Source organism: Nelusetta ayraudi, unplaced genomic scaffold (genome assembly GCF_046127955.1).
Source record: "Nelusetta ayraudi isolate G7.1 ecotype Tasmania unplaced genomic scaffold, CSIRO-AGI_Nayr_v1 ptg000084l, whole genome shotgun sequence".
In the NCBI taxonomy this organism is placed as follows: Eukaryota; Metazoa; Chordata; class Actinopteri; order Tetraodontiformes; family Monacanthidae; genus Nelusetta; species Nelusetta ayraudi.
The window spans coordinates 5,465,706-5,488,113 of record NW_027466134.1 but is presented as its reverse complement, the minus strand read 5'-3'; the positions used below and the strand labels follow the sequence as shown (position 1 = coordinate 5,488,113).

General features: G+C 45.1%; 1 protein-coding gene across 5 annotated transcripts in view; it reads left to right on the top strand.

Annotated features, from left to right (window-relative positions):
• The first annotated feature begins 4,962 nt into the window (after positions 1 to 4,962).
• LOC142901037 (NLR family CARD domain-containing protein 3-like) overlaps positions 4,963 to 22,408 on the top strand; it is a 32,459-nt gene continuing 15,013 nt past the window's right edge. Inside the window, exons 1-9 of one of the 5 annotated variants that reach the window (XM_076045718.1) lie at positions 4,967 to 5,156; positions 5,671 to 6,102; positions 6,319 to 6,520; positions 9,989 to 10,110; positions 10,242 to 12,081; positions 13,297 to 13,467; positions 14,060 to 14,233; positions 16,113 to 16,286; positions 16,669 to 16,971. In XM_076045718.1, coding sequence (XP_075901833.1) covers positions 6,048 to 6,102; positions 6,319 to 6,520; positions 9,989 to 10,110; positions 10,242 to 12,081; positions 13,297 to 13,467; positions 14,060 to 14,233; positions 16,113 to 16,286; positions 16,669 to 16,681 — 2,751 coding nt within the window. In that variant the 5' untranslated portion in view covers positions 4,967 to 5,156; positions 5,671 to 6,047 and the 3' untranslated portion in view covers positions 16,682 to 16,971. Of the gene's footprint in view, positions 5,157 to 5,670; positions 6,103 to 6,318; positions 6,521 to 9,988; positions 10,111 to 10,241; positions 12,082 to 13,296; positions 13,468 to 14,059; positions 14,234 to 16,112; positions 16,287 to 16,668; positions 16,972 to 22,408 lie in introns of those variants that run through there. The other 4 variants (XM_076045720.1, XM_076045717.1, XM_076045719.1 and 1 more) reach the window with 4 other exon arrangements.

Below are 22,408 nucleotides of genomic sequence, written 5' to 3'. Positions count from 1 at the left end.
AGGTTCAAGAGCTCCTGCAGTCAGAGAACAGATCATGGAAGAAACTCTCAGCCATCCAGTGTTCATCTCTGGCCTTCATGATGCAGATGTCAGAGGAGGTTCTGGAGGAGTTGGACCTCAGCAATTACAACACATCAGATGAGGGAAGATTGAGACTGATTCCAGCTGTGAGGAACTGCAGGAAAGCTGTGATACGTTTAGGGTACATAAACAGTGTGTGTGTGTGTGTGTGTGTGTGTGTGTGTGTGTGTGTGTGTGTATGTGTGTGTGTGTGTGTGTGTGTGTGTGTGTGTGTGTGTGTGTGTGTGTGTGTGTGTGCTCTTGGTGTTAGCCACCCTGCTATATCAGCACTTCCTCCAGTCACAGGGTGGATCAACATCAGCAGGTCCACTTGTGGCTGCAGGTCTCCAAGAAAACAATGAGGGAAACACTGAGTGGTGACTTTTAGCAGCAGGCTGTCAACACATGGCTAACTCAGCTGCTTTGTGTTGGATGGTGAGTGCAGTGAAGCTGCTCCACTGGAGTCCAGGATGGAGATGAAGATGTGACAGTGGCAGAATGAGGAGCTTTGATCAGTGTGAAGGATTCATGCAGACAGTCAATCAACACAATCAACACATTGAACACATAAACACATCACGTCCTTCCTTCATTTGGCAGCAGACAATAAAACAGCAGTTGGATCAAAGATGCAGTGGAGTTCAAAGAGACGCCAGTGAAGGAACTCTGATCCAGTGGAGCTCCAAGCTGCAGTGACTTTACATACAACTGAGCCTCATGTTGAGTTGAAGCAGCAGATCAGAGCAACACTGTCAGTCACAACAGGATGTGTTGACACTCAGTGGCTGGAACACACTGGAGTGTGAAGCTGCATTGAGTTCCCTGCTTGAGGAGACTGCAGTGGAGACACTGATGACCTGCTGATGGTGGTGGTGGTGATGATGATGATGGTGGTGGTGATGATTATGATGTTGATGATGATGATGATGATGATGATGATGATGGTGATGGTGGAGGTGACGGTGCTGATGGTGATGATGATGATGATGATGATGATGGTGATGATAGTGATGGTAGTGCTGATGGTGATGATGATGATGATGATGATGATGATGATGATGATTGTGATGATGATGATGATGATGGTGATGGTGATGATGATGATGATGATGATGATAATGGTGATGGTGATGATGATGATGTTGATGATGGTGATGATGATGATGATGATGGTGATGATGATGATGATGATGATGATGATGATGACGATGATGATGATGATGATGATGATGATGATGGAAGCAGCTGATCAGATGTTCATGAGTCTCGAATCACTTTCACAGTCAGCAGAGTCTCAGATGTAGACCACAACTTCTCTCTCTGCTCTCCTACATTGCAGATCTGGCATTGAACTCCCAGAGGTTCAGTGTGCAGTGGTGTCTTCAGCTCTGCAGTCCAGCCCCTCCCACCTCACACTTCTGGACCTGAGTTCCACCAGCCTGAAGGATCCTGTAGTGAAGCTGCTCTGTGCTGGACTGCAGAGTCCAAACTGCAGAGTGGAAGTTCTCAGGTCAGTTCCTGCTTTCTACTGGTGGACAGTATGTGTCAGCAGATGACAACTGGTGTGTAACGCTGCTCAGTGTGAAGACTTTGAAGCAAATATTAAAGACTCATCTAGACAAAGTGGATGTTTTTGATATTTTCATGTCAACAATCTGCAGCCAGAAAAGACTTTGGATGGTGGAAGAAAGTGTGGAAAATGTCTCCAGTCACTTTGGAGCTCAATGGAAGTTGATGATTGGTGATGAAGGTCACATGACTGAGCAGAAGATCCTGTGAAGAAATATTAGAGGCAGATTAATAGTGCAGCAGTATTTCTTCATCTTGTCCTTTGAATGTGTTTGACTTGTAACGAGACTCTGATGACTGAAAACAGCCACAAGCACACAAAGGACTCACTGATTATTTTCCATCTTCACTGCTGATTGGCTGCACACTGACTGACACACTGCTCTTGTTATTGTCTTGACAACATGATGATGACCCACACTGGCACAATGACTCGTTTGAGGGAGTGACTCAGTGATCTGAAAGGCTGCACATCTGGATCATCAACAGGGAGAAATGACTCTTAATATGAGCTCAGCTGTGATTGGGTGCTCTCAGCTCTGAAGTGCAACCCCTCCCACCTCAGACACCTGGACCTGAGTCTGAACCAGCTGGAGGATTCAGGAGTGAAGGAGCTGAGTGGTTTTCTGCAGAGTCCAGACTGTAAACTGGAGGTTCTGAAGTCAGTACTGGTTTGGAACCAGTGGATGATGGTTTCAGCACCAAAGACACTTCATCACACATGTTGAATAAACATTGAACTCAAGGTTGATTCATATCAAAATGACATCCAGAAATATGAAAACTTCATGTTTGAAGTTAAAACAGGTCAGCAGTGGTCATGTGACCAAACATCATTTACACACACATTAGTTTTGGACTGAAGATTTAATTTCAAGGTGACATTTTCTATTGTTGTAGATTCTGAAGTGGACATTTCACTTTGATGTTCAGAGTGATGACACCCTGGAAAAACTCTCCATCATCATAAACTCTCCATCATTTATTCTCTATTCAGGTTGAGGGGCTGCAGTTTGTCAGAGCTCAGCTGTGATTGGCTGTTCTCAGCTCTGAATTCCAACCCCTCCCACCTCAGACACCTGGACCTGAGTGAGAACCAGCTGCAGGAATCATCAGTGAAGCCACTGATGGATCTTGTCCACAGCAGAGACTATCAACTGGAGACTCTATGGTCAGTACTGGTTTGGAAGCAGTGGATGTTGGTTCCAGCACCAAAGCCAGTTGATCCCACAGCAGAGGTCCAGTGTTCCCAGTCACAGTGTGAGAGGAGGATGGTGACGTCCAGCTGCTCCTCATTCATCTAACATCTGCTGCCAAACTGCTTCTTCTCTCAGTTCACCACTCAATTATTGATCAGTTCATCTTCATCAGGCCTCAGTATCAGTCCAACACTCCATGGTCACATGACTTTCATATGTTCCACACTTCACATGTGACTGAGATTCTGCTTCTTCTCACCAGTCACTCCATCATCTCCATCAACAGTCAACGTCTCTGTGATGATGCCTTCAAGGACCGTGAGTCCTGACTCCTGCTGTCTCTTCTTCTTCAGGTGGAGGTGAGGGAGGATGAGGAGGAGAGTGAAGAGGAGAGCTCCATCTAGTGGTGGCTGGTGGACTGCTTCTCCCTACAAGCTGCTGTGGTTACTGGGAGAGACGTCCCAGAAGCCACTGGTGCAGCTGAATCCTCAGTGGAAGCAGCAGGACTTGGAGATGGAGGCCGGAGCAGATGGAGCTCCGCATGTACATACATACTGTATATATATGTATATATATATATATATATATATATATATATATATATATATATATATATATATATATATATATATATATATATATATATATATAAACACATACACATACATTTACATATATACACACACACATATATACTTATGTATATACACATACATACATATACATATATATAGATATATAGATATATATGTATGTGTGTGTGTATATTGATGGTATTATTATGTTCAGTCACACAAAGAGCTCAAGGAAGAACAAAAGGAAGAACATCCCTCACAAACTGGTGACCCTGGGGGAGCAGAGGATGGACAGAGAGAAAACTGACTTTGCAACCACCATAAAACTTTACAACCCGTTCATTTACAGGGTGGGGAACTCATGATCCATCGGAGGGAGAGGAACCTCTGACCTCAGCCATGTCTTGTACCGTATTGCTTCAACAGGTTACACTGGAACCAATGATGGATCGTTTGGCTCCCTGCCAAATAAGGACTGGTTTCTTTTCACAATCATTAACTGGAGACTTGGATCAAAGGCTGCCTCAACATCCAATGAGGCTGGGGTTTGGACACCAGGCAGCCAGTCAGAGGAGGACATCATCTGGGAGTGTCTGCATGCTTTCTTTATGGATAGAAGGACTGGGTCAAGGGACAGATAGCAGTCAGACGTCATGCCCTGACAATACTTTGTTGTTGCTAGGGTTCTGAACTCGGCCCAGAGCTCTGTATATTTGTATCCTCAATTGATTTATTTACTAAAGACATATTTAAATTGACATTCTTCTCCTGAGACTCTTCATTCAACCAACACGCGGATCAGCAGCACGACACAAGGAAATTCTCTGATCCAACAATAGCAAGCTGGGTTATTGGAATAATTATGTTGTTACGTTACAAACCTCATGGTATATTAAATCTGCCCTGTGTCTCAAACCTTTCAAATATTTGAATAGTATCCGTCCAAATATGATTTCATCCTTAGTTTACCTGTAATAACCTGTTAAGCTGACCACAGATTGCCCGGTTTGCAACTGTTTAACAACCTAATTGGAGTTGTAATGCAGAGTAGGCCATTCAATAAGTACTTGGTTATTAACCATCTTTACTTAACTTTGAATAAACTAAAAGGTCTTTATTTTTTAAACTAGTTTGAAGTCACGACTTATGAATGAACCTTTGCCTTACATGAGCAGTCATCCAATTTGCCAGGTGCAAAAGTATTTAGCGTGACAAATAAATCTTTATTTTGAAAATCAATTTGCCTCTGAGAATTTCCAGTCTGAGACAGCCTTTGCCCCCCCCCCCCCCCCCCCCCCACACACACACACACACAAACACACACACTGACTTACAAAGCTCTTCACTCTCAGGCTCCTCCCGACATTGAAGAACTTATTGGACTTCCTCATCCTCCGAGAGCCCTTTGCCCTGAGGATGCAGGACTTTTGGTGGGAACCCGACAGTCTCTAAACTGAAATCAGGAGGTAGAAGTTTCAGCTTTTGACTCCTTTACTTTGGAACCCCAGTTCAGGGGCCAGCAGATGTTTAGTGAAGAGTCAACTGAAGACCTTCCTCCTCCATAAAACATCACTTAGAATCAATCTCCCTGTCAGTGCAGCTGCAATAGGCCTCCACCGCTGAGGGAGATCTTTCTCTCCCATTAAAGGGATTGTCTCTCTGTGCAGGTGGAGCTTCTACCACCTCTTCCTCTCTACCTAAGCAACCAATCAGAGGCCACCACACTGCCGCAGTCTCTGTGTGTCCCTGGCAGGTGATGACATATTGCGGTCTTGAGAGTCTCTGTGCCGTCGCTTCATCTTCACCACTGAGATCAGGACCAGGACTTGATTTAACGGCGGATCATGTGCCATGATGACCTCTGACCTCTAACCCTCGGAAACACAAGCACCTTGTACGTGGACAGCAGCAGCAGCTCACTGTTTTACATCTAAGCCGATTTAAATTTCATAACTTGATGTATACATGTATATACTTGTTTATATTGACAGAGCTCATAGAGTTGTGTGTGTCTTTCTGTATTTCTATATTTGAATTATTTATTTCTATATATCTACATCTATGGTGTGAGAGCTTTGCTGTTCACCCTGCAACTCACTCTGCCCTGTCTGACACTCTGGCTGCTATTTCTCTCTCTCTCCCCCCTGCCCTCTCTCTCTCTCTCTCTCTCTCCCCGTGCCCTCTCTCTCTCTCTCCCCCGCCCTCTCTTTCTCTCTCTCTCTCTCTCTCGACATTTTTTTGTATTTTCTTTTCACCCCAACCTAAAGGTCAAAGGTCAGATGACGTTTGACCCTCTGCAGTTCGAATCTGCTCCAGGTTTCTTCCCACTACAGGAGAGTGTTTCCTGGCCACTGTCGCCCCCTGCTGCTCTGGAGGGTTCAGTTCAGTTGGTTATTCCTCTGATTGCACAAAGAAGCTTGGAGACGTCTTCGGTTGTAATTTACTACAAACAAAAGTTGATTGATTGATTGATTGATAGAAATTTCTTTCATTTACCAACTAATTTTTCTCTTCTGGTGCATTTCTCAGTTCACCTTTATTCAGGGGGACTCTGCTGATGTGGAACCTGTCTTTCATGATGCTGATCTCACTCACATGCTCAGATGGGTGAAGGTGCGGCCCGGAGTCATGTGATTTCCAGAAAATGGGAGGCGAACAACGCAGATGTGTTGGGAGGAGCTGCAGTGTTGGAGAAAAGGGTAAAGCAGGTTTTTCCTGCTTCAAGTGACAGTTGTTCTTTGTCAGCCTCCATGTCGAGTTGAGCCGCAGCAGCAGTGGCAGTGAGCGGTGAAGCAGGGTGAGTCCTCATTGACTAAATAATCAACATTAAATCTGATGTCAGTCCACAGGATCAGAGCAAGAGGTGGACCTATGTCTTCTTCTGACCGTGTTTCTTCCTCTTCTCTCTGTCTCAGGTGGAACTCGACATGTTCTCAGCTCACTGTCACACTTCCTGTTTAACCTCAAACTGGATCCACTTCACAAGATGAATATTTGTGTGGAGGAAGTGGAGGACAGAGCAAAGTCTCCAGGGTCCAGTGGGATGTCTCTGAAGAGTGACTGGTCCATGAGTGAACCTCCACTCTTCAGTAATGAACCTGGAGCCTCTGGAACACAGTAAGAAACCAGGCTACCTGTATTGCATGATGAATAGACAGACACTATTAGTCAGATAAAAAAAAATCTATTTAAAAAAATTAGAAAACCTTTAATTGGACCAGAATATTGAAACAGACTTTATGGAAAAATAATTTTTATTTGCAGAGTTGTTGGGAAAAGTAGAAGGGTTGAGTTGGAGCAACTGGACTTGTTCTTGAGATCTTGAAGATGTTTGGCCTCTCATTCAAAAGGCTTCTTCAGTTCTAAAATGGAGTTGGAGAGTCCCAGGTATTTAACCACCAGGAGTTGTGGGTGGGGCTAAGGCTGATGGTACCTACTATTAGCAAGGTGTTGATTATGAACAAGGTGTTAATCCTGCTAATAGAGCCTCATGACAGTCGTTAATCTCTGAGATGGTGTCTGAGTCCTCCCCCTCTGTTCAGAGAGGGTCGCTCTAGAGGAACATGGACGGCTTCTTTCACTCCTCTCTCAAACCATCTGTCTTTTCTGTCTTAAATCTTACATTTGAGTCTTGGAAGGAGTGGCCTTTCTCCTGTAAATGCAGATGAACCGCTGAGTCCCGTGCTGAGTTGCTGGCTCTTCTGTGCGTCTGGTGTAGAGGCTGCTTGTCAATGTAAAGATCTGGGCACTGCGTTGACGATGTTGTTGAGTTTGTGCCTCCTTTTGTCCTTTGGGTTAACTAGTCTTTGTCTAAGAGTGTTTTCGGGTCTGAAGTGAACTGGGATGTCATGTTTGGAAAAAGTCCTTGTTAGTTTTTCAAAAAGGCCTCCAATAAAAGGGACAACAATGTTCTTCCTTTTCTTGTCTGGTTCTTCACTGTCAGTTGTTGTCTCCTGATCTTTCCTTCCCTTGGTGGATTTAAAAAAGAAGCCTAGTTAGGACAGCCACAACTTTTCAGGGAGGTTCTTATGTGTCGGTGTTCTTTCTCCTTTCCCTCTGTCTGGATGTTCTTGTCGCGGACGTGTAGGGTTCTGATGACTCCTAGCTTGTGTTCAAGCAGGCAATGGGAGTCAAAAAGAAGGTTTGTGTGGGTGGGTTTCCGGTAAATTTCAACAGTAAGGGCTTCTGTCCTCACTGATGACGGCACAGTCTAGAAAAGTGAGTCTGTTGTCGGAAGTGTCTTCCCGGTGAACTTGATGTGATGGTCCACAGAGTTGATGTGGTCCATGAAGGCTTCCACTTCATGGGTTTTGATTTTAACCCAGGTGTCGTCCATGTACCTGAACCGATGACTGCGGGGAGTGCCCCTGAAGGACTCAAGGGCTTTCTGTTCAACCTCCTCCATATACAAGTTGGCCAAAATAGGGGATACCGGAGAACCCATGGCGCATCCATGTTTGTTTCTGAAAAAACCTCCCTGATATTGAAAATACGTGGTAGTGAGGCAGAGGTCCAGTAACCTGCAGATTTATTCTGGTGTAAAAGCTTGTTCTATCTGACAAAGGTTGGTCCTGTTGCAGTCTCCTTCTGACCGTTTCCACTGCTTCTGTTTCAGGTACACAGGTGAAAAGGGAGGTGACATCCTAGGAGACCATGGTTTCCATGAACAACTAAGTCCTGGTGAAGTCGGTGGAGTTGTTTATGGTGTAGGGTGTTGCCCCCAGTGGGGCCAGAATGGTAGCAAGGTGTTTAGCTACATTGTAGCTAGTTGAGTTGATGCTGCTATTGGTGGGTGCATGGAGTGCTTTCCCTGGGATAAAGGTGCTAGTAGGTGGGTCTGTCGATGGCGTTCTCTTTTTCCAGTTGTTGAAGGTAATCTGTGACCTTCTTCTTGTAGCGGGTGGAGGGGGTGCGCTTCAGAGTTTCGTAGGTGTTCTTGTCGCTGAGAGGTGCGGCCATTTTTGCGTAGTCTGATGTATTAACTACCACAGTGCATCTCCCTTTGTCCATTGGAAGAATGGTGATGTTGTCGTCCTTGCTGAGAGATGTGATGGCCTTTCTGTCCTGGAGGGAAAGAAGAAGAAGAAGACCATTATTGATCCCACAGTGGGGAAATTTGCATAATTACAGCAAATTACACAGATACCTTGAGTCTTAGTTGTTCCGCCCATGACTATGGAAGATGGTTGGATCTGATGGCACTTTCCGTAGCTGTGATGATGTTGACGACTGGAAAATGTTGCGGTATGACAGCAAATTTGAGACCTCTCCCTTCCTTGTCTTGTTCTGGGGTGGCTGTGTGTTGAGTGGCGATCCGTTGCTGTGCTCTGTCTGCCAAGGTGGAGAACCTGAGAATTTGTTGTTTCTCGCTCTTGATGTGCTGGGCAAGCTGAGCCTTCTGAGTGAAGGACAAGACTTCCTCCAAAGTAGGGGCAGGTAAACCGGCTTCTAGTTCTTGCTGTGTCCGCTGGATTTTGTTCACTGATTCACTGAGTCGATGGTTTTCAACTTTGGAGAGGGTTCGTTGTGCTTTGTGTCTCGTGATGGTGGATCCCAGGTGTAGGTTCCGGGGGATTAAGTTGGCCCGTCCACATCTTAAATGAAAATAGAGGTGGTTCCTGTGGTCCACTAGCTTCCTTGAAGTTCTTTCATGCTCTCATACCAGTTGAAGACATGTCTGTGAAGGTTCTCAGTCATCCAAGTCATCTAAAAGTAGAAGGGTTGAGTTAGGGCAACTGGACTAACTCAAATGTAAAGATTTTAGACAGAGAAGACAGATGGTTTGAGGGAGGAGTGAAAGAAGCCATCCATGTTCACAAAGAGTGACCCTCTCTGATCAGGACTCCAACACCATCTCTCAGCCACATACCCCAGAAGATTCAACCACTCTCCACACCTTTCCTCAAGGTAGTCTAACGACTCACATGATGACACTTCAGAAGTAGGAGGCACACTTGATTAACAACTGCCATGAGGCTCTATTGGCAGGATTAACACCTCATTGATAATCAACACCTATTTTTGAAAAATTAGCACCTTGCTAATAGTAGGTACCATCAGCCTTGGCCCCATCCAGAACTCCTGGTGGTTAAAAACCTGGGACTCTCCAACCCCGTTTTAGAACTCAAGAAGCCTTCGGATGAGAGGCGAAACGTCTTCAAAATCTCAAGAACAAGTCCAGTTGCTCGAACTCAACCCTTCTACTTTAAGATGACCTGAATGATGGAGAACCTTCACAGACGTTTCTCAGTCTCTGTTGCAATGTCTTAAAATATTTCACTATTTCAACATTTCAACATAAAAACTCGCAGTCTCTTCTGCTTCATGTCTTCAACTGCAGCGCCTTCACATTTAAATTACTTTATTCAAAATTCACTTCAACATGACTCAGCGGTCACTTCCTGGAGGAAAATAGAGAAAGTCTTTGAGCTTAAAACTGCATGAATTTGAAAAGAGACAGAAGAACAATGACTGGTTTCTATGGAAAGGAGAACTTCCTGTTAGTATTCATGGAGAACCAAATATTAATTAAAAGGAGGATTGAACTTTTCAAACTGAACTTAAATATCCCTGTTTTTAACACAGACGGAGAGCAGAGTCTCCAGTGTCCAGTGGTCTGTCCATGAAGAGTGACCGCTCCAAAGGTCTACCTGAGTACTTCAGTGAAGACCCAGGAGCTGCCAGTCACACCAAGACAAGTGACACAGGTGCAGCAGCAGCTTCATCACATCAACTGTAAAAAATACAGTTTGTATGGTTTCCGCTTCAAGCTGTGGAAAGAAAATGATGCTCACACTGTCACACTGATGTTTCTTCTCCAACCTTTTCTCTGCTCCAGTTGCTGATGGTCTGCAGGAGCTTCTCCAGCAGCAGAAGATCAGTCTGGCGAGGAGATGTGAACGTGTGACTGAAGGTGAAGAAGCAGGAAGTCAAACCCTCCTCAACAGCATCTACACTGAGGTCTACATCACTGAGGGACTGAGTGTGGATGTCAACAGACAGCATGAGGTCAGGCAGCTGGAGACCAAGAAGACCAAGAAGATCAAGAAGATCCTCCACGACCGTCCAATCAGGTGCAGCCAGATCTTTGAAGCCTCACCTGAGCAGCAGGGACTCAGAGTCAGAGTGGTGCTGACCAACGGCGTCGCTGGGGTTGGAAAAACCTTCTCAGTGCAGAAGTTCACTCTGGACTGGGCCCAGGGCCTGGAGAACCAGGACCTTCATCTGGTGCTTCCTCTCTCATTCAGGGAGCTCAACTTGGTCAAAGAGAAGCGCTACAGTCTTCTGAAGCTGCTCCATGTTTTCCATCCAACGTTAGAGAAGCTCACAGCAGAGCAGCTGCATGTCTGCAAACTTCTCTTCATCTTGGACGGCCTGGATGAAAGCAGACTGGCTCTGGACTTTAAGAAGAGGAGGGTTCTGCATGACGTCACTAAGAAGAAGTCAGTCAGCGTCCTGCTAACAAACCTGATCAGAGGAGATCTGCTTCCCTCAGCTCTGCTGTGGATAACTTCCAGACCTGCAGCAGCCAATCAGATCCCTCCGTCATGTGTGGACAGGCTGACAGAAGTACGAGGCTTCACCGATGACCAGAAGGAGGAGTATTTCAGGAGGAGGTTCAGAGATAGAGGAGATGTGTCCAGCAGGATCATCTCCCACATCAAGGCCTCCAGGAGCCTCCACATCATGTGTCAGATCCCGGTCTTCTGCTGGATCACTGCCACAGTTCTGGAGAGCATGTTGAGCTCAGAGCAGAGAGGAGAGCTGCCCAAGACCCTGACTGACATGTACTCACACTTCCTGCTGGTCCAGACCAAGAGGAAGCAGCACAAGTATGGAGGAGGTCCACAGGAGCTGACGGAGGCTGACAGGGAGCTTCTTCTGAGGCTGGGCCAGCTGGCATTTGAACATCTGGAGAGTGGAAACATCATGTTCTACAGTGAAGACCTGGAGAAGTGTGGTCTCAGTGTGACTGACGCCTCTGTGTACTCAGGAGTTTGTACAGAGATCTTCAGAAGAGAGAGTGTGATCTTCCACAAAACCGTGTACTGCTTCGTTCATCTGAGCGTCCAGGAGTTTCTGGCTGCAGTCTACATCTTCCACTGTCACACCAACAAGAACTACCAGGTGCTTCAAGATTTCCTCAAAGATGTAAAACCAGGGTCATTAGATAAACTGTCACACCTGTTTAGAAAAGACCAAACCTTGGACACCTTTCTGAAGAGGATGATGGAGAAATCCTTGAAGAGTCCAAACGGTCACCTTGACTTGTTTGTTCGCTTCCTCCATGGACTCAGTCTGGAATCCAACCAGATGCTCTTAGGAGGCCTGCTGGGTCTCACTGACAACCATATAGGAACCATAAAGAAGGTAATCAACAACCTGAAGAAGATGAACACTGGTGATGTTTCTCCTGACAGAAGCATCAACATCTTCCACTGTCTACTGGAGGTGAAGGATCAGTCAGTGCATCAGGAGGTTCAAGGGTTCCTGCAGTCAGAGAACAGATCAGAGAAGAAACTCTCAGTGTTGCAGTGTTCAGCTCTGGCCTACGTGCTGCAGATGTCAGAGGAGGTTCTGGAGGAGTTGAACCTGATGAAGTACAAGACATCAGAGGAGGGAAAATTGAGACTGATTGCAGCTGTGAGGAACTGCAGGAAGGCTGTGATATGTTTAGGGTACGTAATCAATCTGTGTAGCTACTGTGTGTGTGTGTGTGTGTGTGTGTGTGTGTGTGTGTGTGTGTGTGTCTGCGCTAGCGTGTGCCCCCGGAACAAAAACATTCAAGACACGAGCTCCTTTAGCGTGACGCCCTACTACGACTTTGTGTATAACTGAGGACACAACCGAGAACCTTTATAGTTAATTTGTGTTCTCCAAAAAGAGTTTGTAAAGACAAGACGCTCTGTACAATCTGCCAGTTGATACAGAACAACGGGGCTTCTCACCTGGAGAGAAATTGCGGCCCATAGTTGCTTCTTGGAGGCTCTAAACATCTTCACAAGTCCACAAAATTTCCCAAATGAAATGCATGTTATTTGGAAATGTATTTCATTACTATTGTGTTTTCTACTTCTATTTATCAACGCCAAACCGTCTCCCCCAGTCTGTTTTCCAAACCCGTAGGCACCAAGATCGAAGGGTCTGGATCTCTCGCCATGTTGACGGTACAAAGTGTAGAATCTACAGCTGCTGCGCCGCAATGGCAATTTTAATGAAAGTAAAGAAAACATGACAGCCGAGGGAAACCAGTTGTCTCAGGCAGCCGAAACCAAGCAGTGCTAGCTGCTAGTCTTGGTAGCTCACTGAGATGGACAGCTGATAGATAGAGCTCACTACAAGAGTATATTCGCTGTGTGGGCTTCTACCATAAAATCGCCAGCAACATGTTGTGTTTGTTAGTGAATTTCTGGTCAATCCGCTGACAGTGGCGCAGCAGATCTGTAGGCGTTTGGTGAGGAAACTCGTTAAACTGAAGACCGGTACGGACATTACACAGGTATTGTATCGCGCTCCAGTTTTGTTTTTGTGCGACGAAAGAGGTTACCCTGAAGTTAACGCGCTGAAAAGACTCATATCGCCCCCTAGTGGGAATGAGTAGGAGGCGTTCCCGTTAATGATTAGTTTTTCTCAGCTGCATGTATATGGGGACAAGGAGAAAAGTCCGATCAGACGAGTAAACCAAATGATAAGCTTAGTCCGATTAAGATGTGCATGTCAACGCATTGATTGAGAACTTGGAAATGAAGATGATGGTGGTAATGATGATGATGATGATGATGATGATGATGATGGAAGCAGTTGATCAGATGTTCATGAGTCTCGAATCACTTTCACAGTCAGCAGAGTTTCACGTTGGCCACAACTTCTCTCTCTGCTCTCCAACATTGCAGATCTGACGTTGAACTCCCAGTGATTCACTGTGCAGTGGTGTCTTCAGCTCTGCAGTCCAGCCCCTCCCACCTCACACTGCTGGACCTGAGTTACAACATCCTGAAGGATCATGGAGTGAAGCTGCTCTGTGCTGGACTGCAGAGTCCAAACTGCAGACTGGCAGGTCTCAGGTCAGTTCCTGCTTTCTACTGGTGGACAGTGTGTGTCAGCAGATGACAACTGGTGTGTAACGCTGCTCAGTGTGAAGACTTTGAAGCAGATATTAAAGACTCATCTAGACAAAGTGGATGTTGTTGATATTTTCATGTAAACAATCTGCAGCCAGAAAAGACTTTGGATGGTGGAAGAAAGTGTGGACAATGTCTCCAGTCACTTTGGAGCTCAATGGAAGTTGTTGATTGGTGATGACGGTCACATGACTGAGCAGAAGATCCTGTGAAGAAATATTAGAGGCAGATTAATAGTGCAGCAGTATTTCTTCATCTTGTCCTTTGAATGTGTTTGACTTGTAACGAGACTCTGATGACTGAAAACAGCCACAAGCACACAAAGGACTCACTGATTATTTTCCATCTTCACTGCTGATTGACTGCACACTGACTGACACACTGCTCTTGTTATTGTCTTGACAACACACTGGCACAATGACTCCTTTGAGGGAATGACTCAGTGATCTGAATACCTGGATCATCAACAGGGAGAAATGACTCTTAATATGACATTTACACCATGGAAGAAATCAAATATTCATTCTTTATTCAGGTTGAGGAACTGCAGTTTGTCAGAGCTCAGCTGTGATTGGGTGCTCTCAGCTCTGAAGTGCAACCCCTCCCACCTCAGACTCCTGGACCTGAGTTGGAACGACCTGCAGGATTCAGGAGTGAAGGAGCTGAGTGGTTTTCTGCAGAGTCCAGACTGTAAACTGGAGGTTCTGAGGTCAGTTCACCCTCTTCACTCTACAACTTCTATCACTCTTGTGACTGTCGTCATGGTTTTCACTTCAATGGTGTTGGAAATTAAATTTGCAGACACTGGTTTGTGTTTGAAATGCCTTAAATTTGGTCTAAAAGTACATTGTGTAAAATCCTACCATATAGATTTCCGATTGCAGTGCTCATTTGCTCGGTCTCCTTCTCCTAAGCTTATCAGTGAACTGCATGATGTAGTCGACAACAAAGGCGTCTAGTCCTCCATCTCCATCTCCATCTTGGCGCATAAACATGAAAACAAAATAAAAATAATAAATATGACTCTTACACAGTCAATACATATATTACACCCAGCAGAAGGTCAGTTGTAAATGCAGGTTATATCACCTAAGAAAAAAAAACTGCACACGATGGCAGACAGTGAATCTTCCATTGCAAAACCTTCTTTTTGCCCGAACATGTTTTCCTGAATTGTAAGTAAGTTGATGTGGAGATAAACTGGAGGAGTTGTTAACGTCTTGGATGGCGAGCTTGACGCGTTTTTTGAGAGTTCTGTCTTCTTGGAGCTGGTTCTGAACTATTTCAATGGTGGCTTGTACTGAAGTTTTCATGAAGAGTGATATGACGTCATGTGATATCGATTTTTCATCCGGTTTCATTTTAATGCTTTTTAATTCTTCTGCTAATTGTTTTGAGTTTTTGCAATGTTGATCCGTTCACCCAAAGAGTGGTTTCATGATTTCCGCAAGTGCTTTTGCTAAGCTGTATGTGACCGAGCCTATGCTGTCAACTATCAGGTGTAGTGGTGCTCCTTGTTTGTGGATTTTTGGCATGCTGTATATTCAGGGTGTGTCGTTTGCTGTGGGTATTAGATGGCTGTAGGTTTGCTTCTCTATTTTGTTGTCATTCATTAGTAACGGTTTGAGTAGCACCTTTAGGCCTTGCTGCCTCCACAATATCAGCTGATAAGACTCGTCACACATGCCACCTTGTGGCACCTCTGCAGAAGACAAAAGCTCTGCCAACATATGTCAAGGTCGGACAAACAAAAACACAATTGAACTATATTGATGGTTGTATATTAAGTTTTCACCAATAAATCTTCACTAATTTTACACACTGCACTTTTAAAGCAAAATTAATTCATGAATTTGAATATTTTAAACAGCTGATCAGTGGTCACATGATTAAACAGGTTGATTGAAAAAAATATTTTATTGTGGCAGTATATTATTTTACAATTATAGTTGTGCTTTTGTTTTGTTTAATGAACATTAAAGTGTTATAGACATTGCTATTGCTTAATTTAGAACACTGATTTAAACTCTACACACATTTATTCTTTATTCAGGTTGTTTTGCTGCAGTTTGTCAGAGCTCAACTGTGATTGGCTGCTCTCAGCTCTGGAGTCCAACCCCTCCCGCCTCAGATACCTGGAGCTGAGTTGGAACCAGCTGCAGGATTCAGGAGTGAAACTGCTGAGTGGTTTTCTGCAGAGTCCATTCTGTAAACTGGAGGTTCTGGGGTCAGTACTGAAACCAGGAGATGATGGTTTCAGCACCAAACACACTTCATCACACATGTTGAACAAAAACAATGATCATTGAACTGAAGGTTGATTCATATCCAAATGACATCCAGAAATCTGAAAACTTCATTATCTTAATTTTTGAGGTAAGAAAGAAAAAAAAAACAGGTCATCAGTGGTCATGTGACCAAACATCATTTACACACACATTAGTTTTGGAATGAGGATTTAATTTCAAGGTGACATTTTCTATTGTTGCAGATTCTGAAGTGGACATTTCACTTTGATGTTCAGAGTGATGACACCCTGGAAAAACTCTCCATCATCATAAACTCTCCATCATTTATTCTCTATTCAGGTTGAGGAACTGCAGTTTGTCAGAGCTCAGCTGTGATTGGCTGCTCTCAGCTCTGAAGTCCAACCCCTCCCACCTCAGACTCCTGGACCTCAGAGGGAACCAGCTGAAGGATTCATCAGTGAAGCCACTGATGGATCTTGTCCACAGCAGAGACTATCAACTGCAGACTGTGAGGTCAGTACTGGTTTGGAAGGAGTGGATGATGGTTCCAGCACCAAAGCCAGTTGATCCCACAGCAGAGGTCCAGTGTTCCCAGTCACAGTGTGAGAGGAGGATGGTGACGTCCAGCTACTCCTCATTCATCCAACATCTGCTGCCAAACTGCTTCTTCTCTCAGTTCACCACTCAATTATTGATCAGTTCATCTTCATCAGGCCTCAGTATCAGTCCAACACTCCATGGTCACATGACCTTCATATGTTCCACACTTGACATGTGACTGAGAGTCTGCTTCTTCTCACCAGTCACTCCATCATCTCCAACAGTCAACGTCTCTGTGATGATGCGTTCAAGGACCCTGAGTCCTGACTCCTGCTGTCTCTTCTTCTATCTGCAGCTGGAAATATTGAGGGAGGATGAGGAGGAGAGTGAAGAGGAGAGCTCCATCTGGTGGTGGTTGGTGGACTGCTTCTCCCTACAAGCTGCTGTGGTTACTGGGAGAGACGTCCCAGAAGCCACTGGTGGAGCTGAATCCTCAGTGGAAGCAGCAGGACTTGGAGATGGAGGCCGGAGCAGATGGAGCTCAGCATGAAGCCTCCTTCTCACTTTGGATCAAAGGTTCTGCTTGTGTGCCGCCAATTTTCAATGTTGCTCCTGAGTTTGTTGTTGATGATTTTCTGAATAAAGTTTTTAACAAACATTCCTTGTCTGTATTTTACTCCCTTCAGTCTCCAGCAGGCCTCCTCGGTCAAAATGAACCAAAAAACATCCACAAAACGTCAACCGTCCAATCACAGTTCAGCATGAGGCGGAGTGGTAGAAGTCAAAATCTGATCATGTCCCAAAAAACTGGAAGGAAAACAACATACTATCAACACAGTGTGTTGTTTTCTTGCTGGGACAGAAACAATCTGACATTGTTTGTGTCAGTGCCAGTGGCTCAATGCCACGAGAAGATGGTTCATTAACGGGTGTATTTCCTGTTTTATTTTTAAATCTGTGTTGCTTCCTGTTCCCTGATTGGTTTCACCTCTTGTTGATTTCTGATGTGATCCATCCATGGCTGTGTCTCAGTTCAGGCTCTGCATCCTTCCAAGGCTGCATTTGAAAGGAAGTTGCGTCACAGCACTGAGTGAAGGCTCCTCCCAATTCCCAAAAGTCAGAAGGACGCTCCAAATGCCCCCTACTGTTAGCACCAAGGCTACACCGCTACTATCCTTCACCTCCTTCTGTATCCCAGGATGCTTTGCCTGCTGCTGCAAAGCATCCTGGGATCCTGGGAAGTCGGCTGAAATTAGCACCATCTACTGGCAAAGACGGCGCGTATAAATTTAAGTATTGAAGTGTCACATCAATTATCCAGTTTTTAACGTAGGGTTTTTATTTATTTGAACATCCAACGCCATCGTTAGATGGCGAACCAATGGTTAGCTTGATGCTAAAAAAAAAAGTCACTTCTGGGGTTGGCCAGCAGGAGGGAACGGCGGTGACGCAACCAGGAAATACGCCGAAGGCTAGACCGTCCAGTGTGATTACCGGGGAGGCGGGGTTTGGTTCGTCCTTCTGGGCCGGTTCCTTCAGACGGAGGACGCTTCCTTTCAAGGATGCAGACCCTGGACACAGCCCGTGTGTTGATAACCTGATTATAACAGAATTAGCCCAACGGAGGACGGAGGAGCGTTGATAGACGTGAATTTTATTGACAAAAACAAAGAATACGTGCAACTAAACCATAAGCAAACAACAAAAGTTCAAGGTGGCGCCGCCAGAGTCTCCAGGTGTCGGCAGGGAGAGAGAGCGAGCGAGAGAGATGAGCCCGCCCTCCTTTATAGCCTTGGGAGCCATGGCCTCAGGTGCTCCCAAGCTCCGCCCCTCAGGAATCTGGTCGTGAGGGAAACACACACACACACACACACACACACCTCAGGGCCGTCACAAATGTAATCAAGTACAAATTAAAAAATACTTTTTTTTGCCTCTAATGAAATAATACACTGGTTGCTGCATACATGTTGATGATACAGGTCTCACTGTGAGGTCCCGTTGGAAGATTTTATGAAAAAGAAATAAAGGGTTGAGACACTGGCGAGCGGTTCTGCACTTCAAAGCCTCCTCAGTGGAATCTTTCATTCCATTGCACCAATGTATACTTTTTATACAATATTATTTTGCTCTTTGTCATCTTTGACAATCAGCTTTTACGCAGAAATAAACTCCTGGCGCCATCTTTTCTCTTGGCAGGACAACACTTTCACGATGTTTACACAACTGTGTTGGAAACCAACAAATTCACTGTACTGGCTGAATATGTGCACAAAATACAAGGCTGAGAAAGAAAAAAACATTTTCCCTCTGAAAGCAACTCCAGGCAACTTTTCCACCATAAAATGATGATTCCAAACTCAGTAAAGCGGGAGATAAAGCATTAATAGGATCAATGGTGCCGCCTCTGCAGCGGGGGGGAGGGTTGTAGCAGGCATTGCGAGGACACCCTTGGACTTCCACGGAGGAACAACGTGCATGTCCACTATGTGTACATCTCCACCCTGGATGGGTAGAAACATTCCTATTCACAGTACTGAGTGCAAAGTCTTGTGAGAACAGTGCCATCCACAGGAAGTCCTCGCTGTCATTCAGTGTTGCTTTGTCAAAGGAAAATAGTGTTGAAAGAAGTGTAGAGCTCAGTACAGGAAGCATTATCAAAGCCTTACGTGGCCTTGGGCCGCTTCTTTAATGAGCTGCAAGCATGCGTTTCCAACCTGGAAAATAAAATCACTGAATCCACGGCAAGTACGCCGCATGCCTCCTTCACCACCACTGGTTGCAATACAGCTGCAGCCGTCTTCATGCTGTCATCTCACTGACATTGGGGACACTGCTCAACCTGAAGAGAAAGCTCTTGTTTGGACTCTGACCATCACTTCCATTGTTAGACACTGCAGTAAACTGCACTTTTCAAGCATGATGTGATCCAGCGAATGGCTTGATGAAGACCTGACTGATGGTTTGCTGTTTTTTTCCAGGGACTTCACCAGGAACAAATGAGCCAGCAGTGGAAACCACTGAGTCCATGTTAGTCTGGGAATCAAACCTTCACAAACTCACGTGTGAAGATTTTGCATGTTAGTTTGATTCCATCATTTTGGTTCAATTATTGCACAATTTCAGGGGGTGTGGCATGTGCGAAGTCGTAACAGTCAAACATTCCTGTAGATCAGACATGGCCAAAGTCCGGCACGCGGGCCAAATCCGGCCCGCCAACTGATTTTCACTGGGAAAACGCCACGCCTTCTCTTCAATCTCCACCGCTGGACTCCCCGAGGCCATCCCAGCAGGACCCCAACCATCGCCATCTCCACCGCAGACCAGCCCCCTCACCCCCCATGCATTAATAACTGAAGAGGTCTCACCCATTTCTTGGCATCCTCGGACAAAGTGGCCCAGCGATAAGATGCTGGAACCTTTTCCTGGGTTCTCCTTGCGCTGAAGTGACCTGCATTGTCATGGCACTCATGAGGACATCTGGCAAGTGCTTCTCATCCATCACCACCATTCTGGGCTTTCCATCCTTTCCAAGAGGAAAACCGCAGCCCATCTATTGCAGCATGGAGTAGGTAACATGTGACTGCAGCGTGTTTCATTAATAAAATATAAAGATTACTCACCGCTGCCCAGGGACTGTTTTGACTCCCTCCCAATCACCCTTTACTGCTGCCCACATTCTTGGAGTGAATGGTGTGTGTGTGTGTGAAATGTTTTGTGTAAAATGTAGTGTTTTAATTCAGTGTAGAACATGTCACTCTCCACTGTCTCACTCTTCTGCAAACTACTCTCCTCACTCTCCACAGAGTGAAACTGTTTTCGCTATTTATTTATTTATTTATTATTGTTGACCTACTTTCCCACTTTCCCGCCCTCCCGCCTGTAACTGCACTGCGTAACTTTCACGCGCACCCCGACACGCCTTCCTGTGTCGTCATCACATAGAGGACGAACCACTTAACGACAACGTCACGCGTTTATTTAGAGGCGCTCTTACAAAATACTATTACCAATACATCAGACTGTAAAATGAGGGAATGGAACCCAGTCAGTAACCTCGATGAAAGACGAAGTCATAAAAGTGTGGAACGTTTGCCACGACGTTATCGTCAACGTCTGTTTTGCATTTCATATAGGTGTTTTTCCTCAACACGCACGAGCGCCCCAGCGAGGCCACTATTTGTATTTTCCCACGTCAATAAACTCGCGCTGCAGCGTGTTGACTCCGTCACTTGGCCATTTCCAGCCAAAGTTACCCAGAGCTGCTTTCAAGAGCTTCACACGGACACACAGAACATTGTGTGAAGGCCTTCTGATAATGAATCTTTTTACACACACAAGGTATAAATGATGTGGAACCTCAGGAGGCGGCGTCCTGTCTTTCTCAGCGAGCCACACCAACGGGACGAGCTCGCCATCGCTTTACAACGAAACCCGGAAATAGTTGCACACTTCAATGTGGTCACACGCACACTGGAACAGTCCAGCTAGCAAACCCGAGATTAGATCGTAGCTGTACATTACAATATTAATCATCGCTACATGGAATTAAATACGCTTGAAATGAGCACCAACCTGTTGAAAAAGAAAGAAGGGTCGAGACGCTGGCGACCGCTTCTCCACTCCAGGGCTGTGTCTCAATTCAGGTTCTGCACCCTTGAGACCGAGTGTCCTCCGTCTGAAGGAAGCGTTCTTAGACTTCCCAGCCTAGAAGGACGGACCAAACCCCGCCTCCCCGGTAACCACCCGGGATGGTCTAGCCTTCGGCGTATTTCCTGGTTTCGTCACCGCCGTTCCCTCTGGCTGGCCAACCCCGGAAGTGACATTTTTATAGTATCAAGCTAACCATTGGTTCGCCATCTAACGATGCCGTTGAATGTTCAAATAAATAAAATCCTACGTTAAAAACTGGATACTTTATGTGAAACTTCAATATTTAGATTTATATGTCATGTCTTAACCAGTACATGCCGCTAATTTCAGCTGACTTCCCAGGATCCCACAATGCTTTGCAGCAGCACACAAAGCATCATGGGATACCCAAGTGCGCGAAGGATAGTGTGGTGCATCCTTGGCTAAAACTAGTGCGTATTTCCGAGGGTGCATTTTCAGCGTCCTAAGCACCCTCGGGAATTGGGACAAGCCTTTGCGCAGTGCTATGACGCAACTTCCTTCCAAAATGCGCACTTCAAGGGCGCAGCACCTGAATTGAGACACAGCCCAAGCCTCCTCAGCGGGAAGAGGAAGTAGCTTAAGCTCTCTGGTGACTCAGAGATGTCGCTACACTGCCGCCTAGTGACCAACCAAGGGAAGTTAGCTCATGATGGTTGAGTGTACACATTAAACAAATGTTTTATGTAAATTGGCTTCTTCTTTTTCAAAAAAAAAGAAAAGAAATGAACACCCAGAATGGCGTTCAAACATTCCATGAAATAAATAAAAATAATAATATATCACAACTGTGACCAAACACTGTGTGCGTCACACTGACACTGTTGAAAAGAATTACTGATGTCATTGTAAATCTGTAAACGTGCTGAACTTTGACCCCAAAGCCAAGGTTCTCGCAAATAATCCCCCTCTAAAATATAATTTCCTTTTACATTGAACGACACAGCAGCTGAAAAAACTTCAAGCAACAACTACAACAAATAATAATTGAATAACTTAGAACAGAATTTGCATCTTTTAAACCCTTTAAAAACAACAACAACAGTAACCAGCGTGTTTTTCCAATGTGAGCAGGAAAAAGTTCCAATATTTGTGTCCAAATGCAGGATGTAAAAGTTGAAAGTCAGAAATAAATACTCAAGTGAAGTCCAGATACTTGTAAAATTGTCTTAACAACAGAGACAAAGTATTTGTGCTTTGATACCTGCCACATGGATGCCTGTTCTTGTCTTGGCCTGATGGCTGTGCTAGAGAGCTGGAGTTTGATGGTGTGATGAAGAGTCACTGAACACATCCACAAGCTGAGAGCCGGTGGACGCAGTTCAAAAGTACACCTGTTGTGTTTAATGTGTTGTTTGTGAGCTTCTCTTGAAAATCTCTGACAATAATCGTCAGAATAAATCATGATTTAGAAAAAAGGCTAT